Here is an 18641-nt window from a genome sequence, read left to right as displayed (position 1 = left end):
AGTGTCCTTCCTCCATAACAGACCCCAGAACACACCAGGCGTACCAGGCTCTCTGCCTATCTCCTGGGAGCCCAGCAGCTCTAGCCCACCTGTCCAAGGCCTCACTTTGGAACCTGGCTCCTATTCTACCCCCTTCACCAGGACCCTAGACTCCTTGCCTTCAGAGCCTGGCTCCCCCAAGGCCAGGTGTGGAAGGCCCCAGGGTACGTCTGGTTCTCTGGGCCTTTATCCCATGCAGGCCCACTCTCAGTAGCTTCTAGAGACAGCTGTGCCACAGCCTGAGCGGACGGAGTGAAGGAGGAGTGGAAGACGGTGGTGGATGAAGTGGGGTGTGGATGGTGTAATCTGGTGTGAGTTCCCTGCCAGGCCTCAGGTCAAGAGTCAACTAGTGTTTGCTGACCTTTCTAGGCCATAAATGAAATCCCCCTCCAAAAACAAACAAAAAACAAAGCCCCACTCAGTCACACCTTGACCCAAGTCTTGGTAGTGGCATTTTAATGGCTTTTGTTGGTGGCAGCAGCAGCAGCAGGAGGGGGAGAATGGGCCTGCCCCCAGTATGTCTAGCCATGCTCTTTCCACTGGACCAAGGCCAGGAAGGTGCGGATTTCCATGGGCTGCAGCGTGATGGTGACAGGGTCCAGCCAAGAGGGAGAGGGCTGGGCTGTGGGGCCTGGGGAGGTGCAAGGGAGAAGTGAGGGGTGCCAACTTCCTCTGCCTCACCCCCTCCTCCTTCCCCTTGGCCTCCACACAGCTATATACCCTCAAATCTATCCCCCAGGGCCTTATTCCCAGACCCGTTTTAAACTGTCTCCCAGGCCCTGAATACCATCCCCAGATCCCCCAATCTGTCCCTGATGTCGGGCCATCTCCTTCACACCCTCAAGCGCTATCTAAAGACCATCATGCCAACCCCAGGAGTGATGGGCACACCCCTCTCCCCAGAACTAGATACCCAGGGAATCCCATCTCAAACCCTCAAGACCCAACTGCTAGTTGCTTAGACCCACTTAAGACCCTTAACCCCCTAACCTGGATCTGAACACCGCCCTAGACGCTAGAGCTCTATCCCGGTCCTGGCCAACATTCCCACACCTCCCACACAGCCCCCAGCCCCCAACTCCCGGTGCAGGCCCCCACCCGTGGCTGGCATCCACTTGAGCCTGGAAGCGCTGGCCCGGAGCTGGTTGGCCGCCAGCGTGGTCTCCTGCAGGTACGTGATGGTGAAGGCGGAGAACAGGTCCTGTAGGCAGTGGATGGGCCCGGTTGAGTGGGGACAAAGCAGGGTTTCCCCTCTCCCTTATCTCCGTTCCACTTCTGCCCTCCTCACCCTCAAATCCAAGGTCACCGGGGAGCTCAGGTTGCCAGAGCCCTCCCCTACAGCGAACTGGTGCTCCAAGCGCAGGAGAAGCGTTGTCCTGTCCCAGCGGGCCAGTGTGAGCAGATGCACCGAGGGAGGCAGCTCCCGGCGGAGCCCTGAGAACTGCAGGGGGGGCGGGGGGGGGGTGCCGAGGCGCCGTTAGGAGGCGGGGCTCTGACGCAGGGGCGTGGTTTCATCAGGGAGGGAAGAGGCTCAGTTAGAAAGGGTCGGGCTAAGCCAAGGAGGATGGCACAGACCCAGGGAAGGGCGGTAACAGGCTGGGGGCGGGCCCGAGCCCGGAAGGGGCAGACCTGATCTGACTTGGGACCCACTGAGATAGGGCGGGGCTGAAGCTCAGGGGGCGTGGCTAGGGGACGGGACCGGGCGTGGGGAAGTGGAAGGGGCGAGAGGGTGGGGCCCAGTGGAGCCCGCCGGACAGGGGAGAGGGCAGAGGCTGCGCTAAGACCCAGTCGTGGCGGGATGGGACACAGCAAGCCGGGACTGCCGGGCGATGGGGCTGAGCTGAGGGGGTGGGACTAGCTTATGGCCTCCCCAGGACAAGTTAGGGGCCGGCGGAGTGGGTCCCGCCTAAGGTCAGGAAAACCCTCCGTGGTTCATTGGGGTCTTCTCCACCTGGCGGCTCCACCCCACTCACCTGCTTGCGCGGGGCGACTCCCGGGTGGTAGGGGGCGCCGCCACCGGGGGCCAGCACCACCTGCGGGGCCAGCAGCTCTTTCTCTGCCTGCAACCGGTGCCCGGTGGCCGCGGTCGGAGCCTTGTCCAGCAGCACGAGGTGGCGCCCTCGCACCCACAGCCCCAACCCCTCCTCCAGCAGCGGCTCCCCTACTCCGCGTCCATCGTCTTTCAGAAGCCTTCGGTGCACCTGTGGGGAGTGGCCAGGAGAGGGTGAGGAGTCCCTCTGGCCGATTTCTGGGCCAGAAATTTGGGTGAGGGCTTGTGGAAGTTTCAAGAGAAACTAAAGAGTGAGAAGAATGGACGCAGAGAAAGGTCTAGTAGGGGACCACCCGCAGAAGTGGGGATCCAACCTAGCAAGGTACTAGGACAGAGGGAGGGAAGGATCTAACGAGATAGGGCAAGTCAGGGCCTGGAGGAGATGGGGAGCTAGGTAGGGACTGAACAAAAGCTTGGAGGAAACTTTCCACATAGGAATGGAGGTCTCAGCTTAGTGGGGACTATAGGCAGTGGGGTGCACCTAGCAGAGAACGGAGCAGAAAGAGGTTTTCAAGGCCCAGTAGGGGGCCAGGGTGGGAACTGGCTGAAACAGGGCTCTGGCCACTCACCATGAGCTCCATGGAGCCGTCCTTCAGGCTGCTGCCCCCCTGGGAGCGGTCAGTCAGCACAGTCAGCTGCACCTTGCCATCCTGGGGGTCGGGGGGTGCGGGGAGAGTGAGGGGCCCCACAGCCAGCCAGCGGTGGCCCCCAGACAGGCATCACAGGGGACGGTGGAGACCACCAAGGACAGCCAAGAGATGCTAAGAATGATGGTGACCCCCACTGTGTGGAGGGGTGCTAAGAAATGGGGAGCAGGATGGGGAGGTGTTACCCTGATGTAAATGCGGCTGTTGACCGGATAGTAATTGCCTGCCACTGGCTCAGTCTGGTTCAGCTTCCAGGTGGGTCGATAATCCCGCCTGGGGGGGCGGGGAGGGTTTGGTCAGGCCTGGGGTCCAGCTCCCCTTCCCGGGTCTATCCATTCCTCACTCCCCCTTCATCCCTTCCCTCCCACACTCAGAGGATCAGCAGACGCCCCCACAGGCCTGGGCCCCCACACACCACAGACCACTCTTTACTGCCCCCAGTCACCCCACCTCCTCTCCAGGATCTCCCGGCCATTGCTGTCTGTGTAGAAGAGTCCTTTTGTCTCCAGCACAGTGTCAAAGCGACTGATGATCTCCTTCCCCCAGCCATCACTGGACCCGCGGGGATAGCAAGATTGTGAGCTTCACCTGTCCCACCCTGCCCTTGCCCCCACCCCCCAAGTTCCAGTGGGTGCCACTCACCCCACAGGTATTGGTCCCACTGTCCACTCCAGCTCCAGGTGCCGCTGTCCTGGGTACAGACGAACCACCTGGGAACACCAGGCTGAGAAGTTCTGGTGCACCTCCTGCACCAAGGGTGTCTGCGGGCACATGCGGGCAGGGGGTAAGTATAAGCCTGCACCTGCACACTGGCAAGCCCTGCGGATACCCACCCCTGCCATTAACCTCACAGAGGCCTACATCCAGGTCAACTCCACTCATAGCATGGGAACCTCCCCCACCCACCTAGGTGTGATGCCCACACTTCCCATGTCAGATGTTAACACATAATTCTTCAGTGTAGCATATATGCTTGCTGTCCACCGTTACCACATCTTTCCTCCTTAGAACAGGATTCTAGCTTGGCAAGTGGCTACCTGGAATAAAGACTATATGGTCCAGTCTTCCCTGAGGCTGTGTAACCATGGTTTGCTCAATGGAAAATGATCAAAGAGGCGTACACAACGTTCCTTGCCTCTTTCCCTCTCTCACTGGCTCAAATGCAAATATGACGGCTGGAGCTTAAGCAGCTATCTTGGGCCATGAGGTAGAAGCTGAATGTTGAGGAGGGCAGAACAATGAGACAGAAGAGGCCTGGATGACTCTGAAGTCACTCCATCTGCCCTGTATGGCCCAGCCAGACTTTCTGTTAGATGGAAAGAAACATCTGTCTTGTTTTAGGCACCATTAATTTCGGCAACTGTTACTGCAGGCAAAACTATATCCTAATTCAGTGACCCACATATGCAGAAGTTCACCTCAAGGGGAATTATGTCGAATGTGAATCTTGCCATTACCTGGCCCACCCCTACCCTAAGAGGAAATGTCAGTGAGAGGCCCCGAGAAACCCCACAAGGGCGAGCCCCTGTTCCCAGCCAGATGCACCCTCAGATATCCATCCTAAGAGAATCACCCAAGCCCTATCCAAGTGTGAACTCTCAAATATCCACCTCAGATATAATCCCCTCCAGCACAGATCCTTGGTGAACTCTTCAAGCAACTACACCTGGTTCTCCCCATTCATGGGCCAAGAGGGAACACCCCACCCCCAGTTTCAAAAGCTAAGTATAATCCTGATACCCGCAGCAGATGTGAAAGCCTTCGTACTTGCTCCCAAGGAATGACTGTTACTCAACCAGCCGTGAATATCAGCCCTGTGGGAAGATTCTCAATATTCCCCTCAGGTCTTAGCCCTCTTATCTGATAGAGATATAAACCCAACCCCTGACCCTACCCACATATAGCTCACCACCCCCCCAAGCTCCACACCTCCCCCCCACACACTCATCATTCAAGGCCCCAGACCTTCACCACGTGCGTTTGAGCCCAGTGGCTCACGATCAATGGTTCCTGGCGGTTGGGTCTGAAGATATAGGCACCTGAGACCTGGCTGCTTAGGTCGTTGCCTACACTGGCGTTGTACCTGGGGCCGGGGCAGGTGAGAGTCAGGTAAGTGACCTTAGCTCTACTTACACCCCCTCCCTGACCTGGTGGTCCCCCCCTCACCAGTAGAAGGCTTGGCGAACAGGCAGCAGGAGGTTCTGGTCCAGGTTCTCCAGCTCCACCAAGAGTCCCGTGTCAGGGTCAAACCTAGCCCGGAGGTACTGGGTAGAGAAGGGCAGACACAGGTTAATAACCATCCTCTCAGCCAAGGGCAGCTTCTTCATCCTTCCTGGGACTCAGGAGAAAGCCCAGGAGCTACCCTCCCCTCCTCTCTCTCTCTCTCCTCACACCTGACCCTATTAACAAATCCTAACAGCTCTACCTTCCACCTCCTCAATCTGACCACTTCTCACCATTTCCATGGCCTTCTAGGACTAGTGCGGCAGACCCCTTCCAGGCTCGCTTCCCCAGTCAGTTCCCCCCCCCACCCGCGGCCACCAGAGGGCGCCAGTGACAGCCTAAATACCCTCCTAGCCAGTCAGCGTGGGCCCAGGGCTGACTCACGCATTTGACAATAGTGCCATGGCCCAGGAGACTTTTAGGGGCCAATGGAAATATGTAAATTTTGATTTCTTCTACAATCAGAAGAAAACTTAAATGTAATAATAATGAATATATTATACTCGTCTTTTACAGCCACCTGCTCATGAAATACAATTTTTAACTTTTTTTTTTTCCTAATGGAAAAAGGGACCCACAAAGGCAAAAGTGCTAGGGCCCATTACAGTCTTGATGCAGCCCTGTTCCCGACGTGGCTCCTTCGAAGTAAAAGCCAAAGTCTTTCCCTTTGGCCCTCAAGTCTTGCAGAGTCTGACCTGTCACCCAATACCCGCCCCTTGAGCCCCAGGGGGTTCCTGAAACACTCAGCACCCTTCTGCCTGAGGGCTCTTGCTTCTGCCTCGCTGCCTGCCTGGATCCCTCTTCCCCTACATGGCCACGTGGGTGGCTCCCTCCCTCGAGTCTCTGCCCTGCCTCACTTAATTTGCAAACCCCTACCACTGTCAGCCCTCATGTATCTGTCCAGTGTCATCCATGATGACACTGGGTCCTCACGGTCCCAGGAATGGATACTGAGGCTCAAAGGGAGGTGGTCACTTACTGGAGGGCACATAATGAGGGACTGGTAACTAGACCATGAACCCAAGACCCACTGATCCAGAGTCCATGCAACTCCCCATGACACCTCAAATTTGTCACAGGGGAAGGGAAGGGCATCTGAACGGAGTCTCACCTCATTTTGGATGGCCAAGTCATGGGACCAGGACTTCTGGGATCTGGGCTGGCGGTTGTGGGCGTTGGGGCTCCGGCCAGGCACCTGGGTTACTGAGTAGATGCTGAAGCCCAGGGCAGGCACGGAGGCCGAGAAAAGCAGCTCCGAACTGTCTGAGCTAGGAAGTCTCACCAACTTGGGTAATGGAGGAGGGAAACTGAGTCAAGAGGCTGTGAGTATAAATACTGAGCTGTACATAAAGGGATGGGTCAAACTCCAGGAGAAGAATGAGCCCCAGGAGGGGAGAAGAAATATAGGTGCTGGCCAGGGAGGATGGAGTGTCAAATTCTGAGTTAAAGATTGCAGAGAAGATTCATAAAGTGGGGGGAAAAACACTTATGGGGTGCAGAGACTGTGGGAGAAGGGGAAGTGAGGGGGGAAATGGGGAAGGAAATCCTTGAAGCAGGGGAATGAGGGAAAGGCGGTTCGAGAGGAGGAAGAGATTCATAGGTAGAGGCCTTCTAGGATGAGGGAAATAAAGTAAAAAGAAAAAAGAAAATTCGGGGCGCCTGGCTGGATCAGTTGGTAGAGCATGCCACTCAAGCTCAGTGTTGTAAATTGGAGCCCCACATTGGATGTGGAGATTACTTAAAAAAATAAAATCTTAAAAAATAAAATATTTTTGGGCGCCTGGGTGGCTCAGTTGGTTAAGCGACTGCCTTCGGCTCAGGTCATGATCCTGGAGTCCCGGGATCGAGTCCCGCATCCGGCTCCCTGCTCAGCAGAGAGTCTGCTTCTCCCTCTGACCCTGCCCCCTCTCATGCTCTCTCTCTCTCTATCTCATTCTATCTGTCAAATAAATAAATCAAAAGATTTTATTTATTTATTTGACAAAGACAGAAACAGCGAGAGAGGGAAAACAAGCAGGGGGAGTGGGAGAGGAAGAAGCAGGCTTCCCGCTGAGCAGGGAGCCCCATGCAGGCCGATCCCAGGATCCTGGGATCATGACCTGAGCCGACGGCAGACGCTTAACGACTGAGCCACCCAGGTGCCCCTAAAATATATATTTTTTTTTAATTCATGAGGAGACATTAAAAAGGGAGAGACTGTCCGAGAGGCAGGACAGGGGGGTAAGGGCGAGCGGATGTTTCCAAGGGGGTATGATGTTAAGGGGCAGAAAAAGAAAAAGTAGGAGGCGCAAGGTATTGATGGAGGGGGAGATATTAATGAAAGAGTTACCGGAGAGAGGGAGGCGTCCATGGGAGGAGTTATCCATGGAGGGAGATGTGTCCGTGGGGTGGGGTGAGGTGGGGGGTAGAAATCCCCAGGAGGAGGTGTCCAAGGCAGGAGGTAATCATGGGGGGTGGTACTCATAGGAGAAATATTTGTTGAAAGGGCTTACATCGCTGGGCACAATTGTGCCATTCGGGTCCCTCACGTCGAAAATGTGGTCGCTGACTGGCAGCCGCACCATCCAATCCACTCTCCGCCCCAAGGGGTTATAAATGGTCACTTGGAACTGGTGTGGGAGGGCCAGATCGGGCATGGGTCACAGCAGGCCTTCTTGAAACCCACCCACCACACGCGGCAACGTCCTTGGGTGATCCAAGCCCCCATGGGGTGCTTTGGTCTCTCCCACCCCAGCTTCACTGCCCCCCAAGTGATCGCTCCGCAGACCGACCCTCCCAACCAATTTCACAACCGGCAGGTACCCCAAGAGCCCCTCAGTCCGAGCCCCGCCTCCTCCAGGCCCCGCCCCCTCTGTCCTCATTTTCCAGTGCTGTCCTACCCACCTGCTCCCTGGCCCCGCCCCTCCAGCCCGAGCCCGGCTCACGCTCTTAGCGGTCTGGCTGAGCGGACAGACACTGATGTTGAGGTTGCGGCAGTACGTGAAGTCCTCCTTGGAGCCGCTGAGCCGCGCTAGCGCATTGCTCAGGAGAACCTGTGGGAGGGAGAGTAAAGGTCCATGGGTCAGCTCTGGAGGCCCACCCAGGTCTCCCTCCGTGTCCCCTCCCGGACCCCGCCCCTTACCTGTCCCCGCCCACGAGCGCACCTAGGCTCCGCCCCCTTCCCGTCTCCGCCTCTCTCATCCCAGGCCCCGCCCCATGCAGGCATTTCTAGACTCCACCCCACTGTCTTTGACCACGCCTCTTCCGGTGTCCACTCTTTCATTCTACACCCGCCTCTTCCAGGCCCCGCCCCCTCCCTGGCTCCACCCCGCGCACCTCGCAGGGCCCCCAGCCTGCGGCCAGCTGGCGCGCGTAGTCGTTGGCCACGTGCTGCCGGGAGGTGCCGCTGACCGCGTCGTGATGCTGGAGCACTGCCATCGCCTCATCTGCAGGCAGACGGTGAACCGGCTGGGGTCTCTGCAGGACTCTCAGTCCAGACCCCAAGGAGACGGGAAAGTTCACGTGTGGGAGGGCAGGGTCCCGAGGAGCTTTATGAGGGGACTCGATGGGGTGGCCGAGGGTCGGTGTGTCCCGCTTCAGACACACTCCCGTCCCCTCATCGTCTCAACACCTACTGAGGGGTGCACTGTCTCCTGAGCCATAGGGCCCCACGTTGGCCGCCGGACCCGCCAGTGCCTCCAGCTGGTTGCACACCTGGGGAACAGAGGAGGTGTGTTGGGGCCCCGGACCTGTTGGGACCCCTGTGCGCCCCCTTGAGCCCAGCGCCCACTCACCTGCAGAAAGTTGTAGCTGAGGCGCTCATAGCGTTTGAGGGCCGGCCGGCTGGAAAAGTAGCCGGTCCAGAACTTGTGGGGGCCGTCCGCGTAGGGAAAGAAGTCATCTTGTTTTACCGACCTGCAGCGGCAGAGGCATTGAGGGCCGGGTCATGACCCAAAGAGCAGGCCAACCCCCCCCCAAGCTCCCATTTCCCCCCAAATACCAGGTGAGGTTGGCCTTGTTCAGCTCCCAGAGGTAACAGGCGGGAGTGGAGTAGAGAACATTGACGCGGCTCCCGTTGGCCTGCTGCTGGGGGGAGGTGTCCGTGTGTGAGCCCTCGGGAGCCGGCACCTTCCCAGGGGGCCCCCAGGTGTGCACACACATCCTCACGCACATGTGCGCACCTTCATGCATGCGGTGGGTTCGGATTCTTGTAGTACACATTTTGAGTGCAAACCAATGGCCCAGTGTGAGGCTGAATTTTGGCAGCAACTCAACATTACCAGCATGGAAAGAATTTCACGGATGCGAGAATAAACCTGAAATTTTTACTAAACTTTTTTTAATTCCAATTTTATCATTAAAATTTTTTTTGTGGGGGCGCCTGGGTGGCTCAGTTGGTTAAGCGTGGGACTCTTGATTTGGGTTCGGGTCATGATCTCAGGGTCGTGAGAAAGTCCCCGCCTAAGGCTCTGCGTTCAGGAGGGAGTCTGCTTGAGATTCTCTCTCCCTCTCCCTCTGTTCCTCCCCCGCTTGTCCCCCCTCTCTAAATAAATAAATAAAATCTTAAAAAAAAATTTGTGTGTGTGGAAAAACTAAGTATGACATTATAGGGCAGGAGTGATCATTTCTCAGGACTGTCAGATTATTGCTCAATGACACCATTGTTAGAATGAATGGAGGTTCACTTTCAACTGAGGTGGAGGAACAAGAAGGTGACCTCCTCTGTGAAGAAAAAGATGTTTGTTCTGCTTGTGTTGTGAACCCAGTGCCTGGTACGCAGTAGGTGCTCACTAAACACTTGAGTGAATGAAGGGAAGTGAATGGAACTACACGCCTTTATGTGCATCCACGTCTACCCCTGAACACACAGTCACATACACAGTCACACACACACACACACACACACACACACACACACACACAGGATTTGCTCAGCAAACAATCACTTGCTTCTTCAATATGCTCAGGATTTCAGACACAATCTAGAAGCAGAGGCCAGCCCCACTCTCCTGGAACCCACAGCCAAGTGGAGGAGAGATATTGAACAGATAGTCTGTTACAATCAGCCTGGCTGTGGCCTCATGGGGTATTTGTGGGGACTGTGTGTACACAGAGGAAAGGGCAAGAGCTCCACCTGTGTTTGGTGAAGACTTCCTGGAGGAGGAAACATTGCAGCTTGCGTGTTAAAGGAGAAGCAGGTGTTCAGCCCCAAATAACAGTAAGAAGCAACCACCATAATACTGATTATTTACCTGGCCCTGTTCTACTGACCTGTGTAAACGAACTCATTAAACCCTAACAGCCTTATCAGGTGGGAGCCACCACTATGCCCATTTTCTAAATAAGAAAACTAAGGCAGAGCGCTTAAGATTTCTCAGGGTCACAGAGCCACTAAGTGGCAATCTAGGGATTTGAAGTAAGAGACTCTATTTCCAATAGAATGCAGTGGGCAGAGGAGCGGAACAGGGCAGGAGGAAAGCCTTGGCAGCTCAGGACCATGATATTTACAGAAGAAAGTGATCAAGGTGCCCAGGGCTCCTCGGGGTCACAGGGAGGCCTGGAAAATATCTTTTGGAAGGCCCTCGGTGATGTTCCTGAGGGTGTTTTGGGTGAAACGGTGGTGCTGGGAGCAAGCAGAAGCTGAGGACATGGAGACTACCAGTAGACAGCCCTGAGGACAGAACTGATGGGAAGGACATTTCAGATGTGAGAGGCCCAAGGATGTCTGAGTCCTGATTCCCAGAACCTGTCAGGTTACATGGTAAAGGGAAATTAAGGCTGCAAATGGAGTTCAGGTTGCTGATAAGCTGACCTTAAAATAGATTATCCTAGATGATCTGTAGGGCCCAGTGTCAACATGGGTCTTTAAAAGAGGAGGGGGGGCACCTGGGTGGCTCAGTCACTTGAGAGTCCAACCCTTGATTTTGGCTCAGGTCATGATCTCAGCGGCTTGAGATCGAGCCCCGTGTCTGGCTCTACGCTTAGCGTAGAGTCTGCTTGAGATTCTCTCTCTCCCTCTCCCTCTGCCCCTCCCTGCCTTGCGCTAGCACACACTCTCTCTCTCCAAATAAATAAATTTTTTTTAAAGATTTTATTTATTTATCTGACACAGAGAGAGAGATAGCGAGAGAGGGAACACAAGCAGGGGGAGTGGGAGAGGGAGAAGCAGGCTTCCCGCAGAGCAGGGAGCCCGATGCGGGGCTCGATCCCAGGACCCCGGGATCATGACCTGAGCCGAAGGCAGACGCTTAACGACTGAGCCACCCAGGTGCCCCTAAATAAATTTTTTTAAAAAGTGGAAGAGAAAAGAGGGAGTGAGAGTAAGAAAGAGACGTGATGAGAGACGCAGGGGCAGAAAGCTGCTGCGTGGCTGGCTTGCAAGATGGGGGGCCATGAGTCAAGGAATGCAGGAGGCCTCTGGAAGTTGGACACTCTCCCCAAGAGCTTCCAGAAGGAACCCAGCCCTGGGACGCCTGGGTGGCTCAGTCGTTTAAGTGGCTGCCTTCGGCCCGGGTCATGATCCCAGGGTCCTGGGATCGAGTCCCACATCGGGCTCCTTGCTCAGCAGGGAGCCTGCTTCTCCCTCTCGCTCCCTCTACTTATGCTCTCTCTGTCAAATAAATAAAATCTTTAAAAAAAAAAAAAAAAGGAACTCAGCCCTGCTGACGTCATGATTTTTAACCCAGTGAGAATTGTGTCCGACTTCTGGCCTACAAAACTGTAAGATATTTCTGTTGTTTTCAGCCGCCATGGTTGTTGGTCATTTGTTATAGTAGCAATATAAAAGTAAGAGAGCACCCAACTGGGATGCATATGACCCAAGGGCCAGGGATCCAAGCACATTCATGCACACGAGCTGGCACACTTACCTGAGCGTTGACCAGCTGGATGAGCCGGTCAAGGTTCTTGAACCACATGTTGGCATTCTCATACTGGAAGTCCGAGCCCATGGTCATTATGGTGTGGTTGGTGCGGTAGTACTGGCCCTGCGGGTGGAATGGAGAATTCCTCAGGCCAGGGTGTCCTGGGCCATCCCTGCAGATAGCTGTGTCGTGCTATATATGTGGTCATGAGTGCGGGTGCTGGGGCGCCTGGGTGGCTCAGTCGTTAAGCGTCTGCCTTCGGCTCAGGTCATGATCTCAGGGTCCTGGGATCGAGCCCCACACTGGGCTCCCTGCTCAGTGGGGAGTCTGCTTCTCCCTCTCCCTCTGCCCCTCCAGCCCTGCTTGTGTGTACTCACTCTCTCTCCCTCTCAAATAAATAAATAAAATCTTTAAAAATAATAAAATAAATGGGCGCCTGGGTGGCTCAGTTGGTTAAGCGACTGCCTTCGGCTCAGGTCATGATCCTGGAGTCCCGGGATCGAGTCCCACATCGGGCTCCCTGCTCAGCAGGGAGCCTGCTTCTCCCTCTGACCTTCTTCCCTCTTGTGCTCTCTGTCTCTCATTCTCTCTCTCTCAAATAAATAAAATCTCTAAAAAAATAATAATAAAATAAAATAAATGAATCTTTAAAAAACAAGTGTGGGTGCACGTAGAGGAGTGGAGGGGAAGTGGAAGTGGGTCCTGTGGGAGCATAGGGACACACGTAAAAATAGCCTCACGCTGTTGAGTACTCCTCTTGGACCCAGATGAGGGCACTGAAGCACTGCCTTGCTGTCTCATGCCTTTGGTGAGCATTTGGGGCAGCAAAGGTTGTCTGCAGTCTTCTAATCAGAAATGAACACATCTGGGAGGGGAGCCTGGCGATGGTGAATGGAATGCTACCTTCCTCCGAGGGTGATGAGGAAGTGTTAGGGAATGCCCGCGCCGTGGAACGGGCCCAGTGCATTATGAACACAAGTCTCACGGGCTCTGCACAGTAGGGTTACCTGGGCAGTAGCCAACTGCAGGAAGTAATCGACCAACTCCTTGGCATTGTACTCGGGGCTGCGCGGGTCCTCCACAAAGGGCTTGTCAGCACACAGCGTGTCCCAGCACAGTTTCTCCGGTGGGTTGTAAATATTGGGGAGCACACCTGCATGCCACACCAGGCTCAGTGCCCCAGACCTGCCCTGGGGTCAAAGCCTGCCACACCCCACCCAGGAGGGACCTCAGAATTTGCAGGACCCAGTGCAAAGTGTAAGTGCTGGGTCCTTGTTCGTAAATTATTAAGAGTTTCAGGACAATGACAACAGAGTATAAAAGCAAACCCAGGGCCCTCTGAGCGTGGTCCCAGGTCCCATGCCCCTGGGGCCTGCCCTGACCCCACCCCACACGCCCTTACTGGTAAAGAGGTCGGCTACTGGGGGCTCTAGGCTGGCGCTAGCCCGCCAAACCTGCTCCATCTCTTGCTTCTTCTTCCGCACCCCCTTATCTTGATAATCCAGACGCCCGAAGAAGAAGCCATCAAAGCCCATCTGGAGGTGGGGCGGGATGAGGACCGGGATCAGAGGGCAGGAGCAGTGGGTGCCCAGTCCTCGCCCCACCACCCACCCGTCCCCTCAGCGTGGGAGGGGCAGTCAGAGCACAGTTAGGAAAAGCAGGTCTGAAACGAGGAAGGGCTCCAGCTCATTTTGAAGCTTGGGGAAGGGTCAGACGACACCGCGGGAGGGCTGGGAGGCGCGGGTACAACGCTAGAACAGACTTCCACCTACCCCAGCTTGGAAAGGGGCCTGACTCAAAGCTTTCCCCCTTAAGCAGCCTTAGAATGGAAGGGATCAGAGAGTGGAAAGGGGACGCCATCATGGTGAAGGTTGTGAAGCCGGTTGAAAAGCAGGGCAGGCCTCCACCTGCCACCTGGCTTTGTAGAGAACCCGGGATCATAGCAAATGGGGTGGGGCCAGGGCTACAATGAGGGGCAGGTGTGGGGCCCGGGAGGAGCCAGCTGGAGTGGGGTCACATCCCGGGTGGAGGCAGAGCAGAAAGGCTGGGAGCGCGGGGGCAAGCAGTAACGGGATTCATAGCTCACCCAAGAGGCAGGGCCTCAAGGGACCAGGGGACAGGGCCTGGGCCAGGTGAGCCTGCAGGGAAGGGCGGGGCTTGAGTGGCCAAGGGAGGAGTCAGAGCTAGGAGTGAGGTGGGTAGATCACCTGTGCAAACAGCGAGGCCTGCTCCCGAGAGTGACCAAAGGGGTCAATGTGCCAGGCCACACGGGGGCGCCCATCTTTGCCAAATGTGTTTTCCAGAAAGCGCAACCCAAGCGTCATCTGGTCTATGATGGCTCCGTAGTGGGTGGCTGCCTCATCGTTCATCACCCAGCCACCGTTGGCAAACTCCAGGCGTCCTGTGTGGGAAGGGCAGTCTGGGTGGATTGTCAGGGCCAGGACTGGGGCCAGGGGTGGCCATGCAGGGGATAAGAAGGCCTGCCTGCAAACCTAGGCCTGGAGGGAGAAGAGGAGTCACTCCCAAGCCAGTATAGCCAGACATGGAACAGAGGGTCCCCTGCATGGCAGGCTTCCCTGAGGATCCCCTGGAGGTGGGGCCCTGTAGAATGCATAGGAGTTCTACAAATAAAGGGAAATTCCAGGCAGGCAGAGCCACATGCACATACAGCCTGCACAGGACATGATAAAATCTCAGAAGCTGGAGGGTCAGAAACAGAGCTGAGCTGGGCTTCCTCTTTTCACTTCCTTCGGGCAGGCTCACCCTGGCGCACCAGGTCCCGCACAACTTCCTGTGTTGCATTTGTCTGCTGGTGCCACCAACGGGAGAAGAAGGCAATCTCCACATAGATGAATCGGCGGGTGGGCTCCATCAGCAGGGAAGAGATGACTGAGTCTAGGATGTACTGCACACCCGCATGCTGGACGTCATTCTGGACTGTGGGCACAGGGGTCAGGCAGTCAGGGACAAATGAGCCAAGGGGGACATTCTTAGACACAGGAGCTCAAACTGGACCATGTCCCCCTTCCCAATGTCCAGGACCCAGAAAGGATCTGAAGGGCTCAAAGGGGCATGGGGGCCCCACGGGGAAGTCTCCATGCTCTACTCACTGCCATAAAAGTACTGGTCCACAGTCTTGAGCCAGCCCACATCGTCATGCGTGTGGGCCACCAGGTGCACGTTGAGCATGTCCGGATGCACCACAGGGCATGTCTGCACAGGGACCCCAAATACACACACCCTGTCAGTTACACAGAGGTTAAGAAGCAGGCTGGGGTGGGGCTGGGGGCACAAGATAAGTTTTGATCCAGAGGTGAGTGACTCTGAGAAATGGGGCCAGGCCCTTCTAGGGAGGACACCCACAGAGATGGGCATACAAATTCAACTCCCATTTGACACAACCCCTCAGGGCAGCTCTCACTCACACCCTGGGTTAACAGTAATAGTAGTAGCAAATGATTATTAGGCATTTGCAAATAGGAAGCAGCCACCCTGGGACTTGGGGGGCAATATTATCTCATTTTCAGATGAGAGCACTGAGGATCAGAGTGGTTAAGTGACTTGCCCCAAATCACACAGCCAGGAAGTCAGGGGGCCAGACTGGAACTCCAGGCAGGCTGACTCCAGAGTCCCAGCTCTCAAGCAATCCCCCTGCTCGCACATACACACATACATCCAATCACACAGTTAAGTGCATGCAAAGTCTAGGCAAGCCGACCCACAGAAGGAAGGAGGCAGGTACAGAGAGCCCAATTCTCAGACTCACACAGCCAGACCTTTCAATGACGCAAAGCATGCCTTCAGGCCACACTGTCATATTAACAACCATTCACTAGGCACCCACAGAACAAACCCACCCACACCTCCGGACCCTACTCGGGGCTTCGCTCCAGCTTGTGTACATTTCCGCTCCCGGGCCATGCTCACCTCGTATCCCGCGGCCCGAGCGCCGGGCGCCGCCACCAACAACAAAAAAAGAAAGGAGAGAGGCGGGAGCGGTGGCTGCAGCGCGCGGGGGCTCGTCGTGGGCCCTGACGCGCCCCGGCCGCCACGGCCAGCGCGGACCCCCGAAGGCCGCGCGTCGGCGGCCATGGCTCCGCAGCTACTGCCGCCGCCGCCGCCACGGCCACCGCAGCCGCCTCCAGGGACTGCCCGGGCCCGGAGAGGCAGGGCAAACGCCCCGCCCCCAGAACCGGACCTAGCCAATGGTTGCTGGCGGGGGCGGGGCTAGGGTGCTGCCGGGCGCGTCACGGGACGGAGGCCTCAGCTCTGGCTAACCCCTGGGGACACTAGGAGTGTGCGGAGGCGTCGGGCGTGTCCCACCCTCGGGTGCAGGGGAGCCGTGAGTGTCTCACCGCCTCTGAGTGGCCTCGGAGTGTCCCTTTGACCCCGTGGACGCAGAGGCTTCAGACTTTGCTCCGAGTGTAGTTTGCTTAGGAGGCGGGAGTGTGTGCGTGGATTCCTAGGATGTCCCATTGATCTTCAGGGCTAGGGTCTTGGAGGGACCTAGCTTGCTAGGAGCAGGGGTTGATGGTGGTCCTGTTCTGTCCTATGAGTATTATGCATAGAGGAACTGCCCTTGGGGTACTGAGGATGGGAGGTACCCAGCCTGATTGGAAGAAATACCCATGGGACTCACGTGAGGCGTGACAGGTGGAGGAGGACTCAGTGTTTCATGCTTTTCCCAATCCCTATTAGTCCATCGAGCTCACTGATACTACCCGAATTGTCGGATAAGAAAATGAAAACCCAGGACGCCTGGGTGGCTCAGTCGGTTAAGCGGCTGCCTTTGGCTCAGGTCATGATCCCAGGGTCCTGGGATCGAGCCCCGCATCAGGCTCCCTGCTCCTCGGGGGGCCTCCTTCTCCCTCTCCCTCTGCCTGTCGTTCTGCCTAGTTGTGCTCTCTCTCTGTCAAATAAATAAATAAAATCTTTAAAAAAAAGAAAATGAAAACCCACATTCCTCAGGTCAGCAGAACCCATCTGCTGAGTTGCCAGAGGACAGGGATCACTGTCCTGCCTCTGGCAGCTGACTTAAGTCACAAGGCTTATGAAATAAGCAAGTGAACTGACTTAAGTCACAAGGCTTGTGCAATAAGCAAGTGAACGACCAGAAGGCTCCAGGCTAGAGCCCCAACAAAGGCCTGAGTGGAGGATCTGGAGCCCTTCCCCCAATAGGAAGAGCATCCGCAATGCACAGGAGAGGGGTCCCAAAGAACAGCCAGAATGCAAAACTTTATTAATAATTAACTGGTTTCAACAAAAAAACGAGTGGATACAGGTAGAAACATGGACAGCATCTCCCCCAGCAGCAGGCAGGGTGGGAAAGGCAGGCAGGAGGGGTAGGCCTAGGGTATTCCCCTCTGCCCAGCAGAAGTGGAATCCCAGGTAAAGGGTCAGGTTCCCTCCATCCAGCTGTGAGTCCTGAGACTACCTCATTCAGGGAAGCCCAGGACAGCAGCTGAGGGCAGAGGCTGAACAGCCAGGGGCCAGGCCTGGGGGAAGGTGTACAGAGTAGTCCTAGGATGACATCACCAGGGGGGCGTCATGGGCTGAGGGTTCTGCAGATACGACATCACCACGGCAGAGATGGACAGCCTGAGACGGGAGAGAAGTGTCAGTCCAGGATGGGTAGGCTTGGGTCCCCCTCTCCCACTTACTCAGGAGTCCTCCTTCTCTAGGCCTAGACTCACATGAAGCTACTCATCATCTGTTTAGTGTCCTCAGAGCTCCGGGAGTTGGCAAAGCTGATGAAGGAGCAGTAGACAGCCACCCAAGCGCACCACTTCAGCTGGGGAAAGGCAGGTGAATGGGGGTATTTGGTCAGTGACAGGCACACCAATGAACCCCCATAGGGGCATTCCCAGGCACGGGTTCCAACCCACTGATTCCACCCGACGCAGCTTGCACCTTATCCCCAAGAATCCCTCCGTCCCATTCCCCCTAGCCTATTCCAGGTACCCAGTTTCTCGTCGTACTCTCTTGGCCTGCGTCTCTGACCGCACCACATACTCTCAGGCCTAAGAAGACTGGCCTTTGACATAGCTCGTGATGCTAAGAACCCCATCCTTTCTCCACGAGTCCCCTCCTTCAGACCGACTTCCCATGTACCCACCCGGACCCCTGGCTTCCCTCCTGGCTCTGGCTTTCGCGGCCGGGCAACACCGCAGCCCCGCCCCCGGCCAGGCCCACGCCCCGCCCCCTCAGCGTCAGCCCCGCCTCATTCCGAATCGGCTCCCCCCACCCGCTTCGCTATCAGGCGGAGCCTACGCCAAAGGAAACTCAGCGCCGCCCACCTTGAGCATGAGACCGCACATGCTGAAGATCATGCCGAGGAGGTTCATGTAGTCCGGCGTCGGGTCGTCCAAGGCCGGGTTACACTCGCTCGGCGGGGGCTTGTACCTGCGGCAGGCTCAAGGGTCAGAGGCACTCAAAGTCCCGCCCCCCGAAATGGACAAGCGCTTCCCTGGGCCTCGCCCCACAACCCGAGCCCTGTTCCCGTGACGTTGGGGTCCTCACCTCAGCACTTTGTTTGGCCTTCGTGGGTCCGACATATTGTTGGTGGACATGGCGGGTCGGAGGTCGAGCCTCTTCCGCTACGGGAGTTGCAGCTTCCGGCGCGGAAACGGAGGGTGGCTTTTAGAGTGGCACCCACAGGCTTCGAGCTTCCGTTCCCAGCGGCGGGGGCCAGGACTCCTCCCAGCCAGGGGACAGAGAATTAGAAGAGACCAAAAATGTTCCTTGAAAACAAGAAGTAGGGAAAGAAACCTAGAAGCTGGAGTCAGGTTTCAGTATTCCCAGCACTGTCCCGAAAAAAGCCGAACATTTGAACCGGAAGTG

At 56.3% G+C, this 18641-nt stretch overlaps 2 protein-coding genes across 3 annotated transcripts; both read right to left on the bottom strand.

Annotated features, from left to right (window-relative positions):
* Positions 1-478: 478 nt before the first annotated feature.
* On the bottom strand, positions 479-15929 carry MAN2B1 (mannosidase alpha class 2B member 1). Of its 2 annotated transcripts, none has more exons than XM_028088791.2 (24): positions 15729-15929; positions 14912-15014; positions 14565-14738; positions 14009-14202; positions 13204-13336; positions 12809-12954; positions 11808-11924; positions 8939-9024; positions 8733-8853; positions 8574-8652; positions 8275-8384; positions 7884-7991; positions 7452-7568; positions 6071-6244; positions 4903-5000; positions 4702-4819; positions 3379-3497; positions 3187-3288; positions 2922-3009; positions 2659-2739; positions 2013-2240; positions 1328-1480; positions 1138-1240; positions 479-670 (listed from the first exon to the last, which is right to left on the bottom strand). In XM_028088791.2, exons 1-24 carry the CDS (start codon positions 15891-15893, stop codon positions 561-563), a joined length of 3027 nt encoding a protein of 1008 aa, XP_027944592.1. In that variant the 5' UTR covers positions 15894-15929; the 3' UTR covers positions 479-560. The 2 variants fall into 2 exon arrangements, with proteins under 2 accessions (XP_027944592.1, XP_027944593.1); XM_028088792.2 differs by having other exon boundaries at positions 8939-9021; positions 15729-15928.
* A 1088-nt stretch (positions 15930-17017) lies between these two features.
* WDR83OS (WD repeat domain 83 opposite strand) lies at positions 17018-18612 on the bottom strand. The gene is made up of 4 exons (XM_028088816.2): positions 18321-18612; positions 18098-18203; positions 17495-17592; positions 17018-17399 (listed from the first exon to the last, which is right to left on the bottom strand). Exons 1-4 carry the CDS (start codon positions 18368-18370, stop codon positions 17333-17335), a joined length of 321 nt encoding a protein of 106 aa, XP_027944617.1. The 5' UTR covers positions 18371-18612; the 3' UTR covers positions 17018-17332.
* Positions 18613-18641: the final 29 nt, after the last annotated feature.

The sequence above is a fragment of the Eumetopias jubatus genome, unplaced genomic scaffold, assembly GCF_037043125.1.
Source record: "Eumetopias jubatus isolate StellerSeaLion01/CBP00866 unplaced genomic scaffold, mEumJub1_p1.0 scaffold_1, whole genome shotgun sequence".
Lineage (NCBI taxonomy): Eukaryota > Metazoa > Chordata > Mammalia > Carnivora > Otariidae > Eumetopias > Eumetopias jubatus.
The sequence above is the reverse complement of the archived record's forward strand: the minus strand, read 5'-3'. Positions and strand labels throughout refer to the sequence as shown.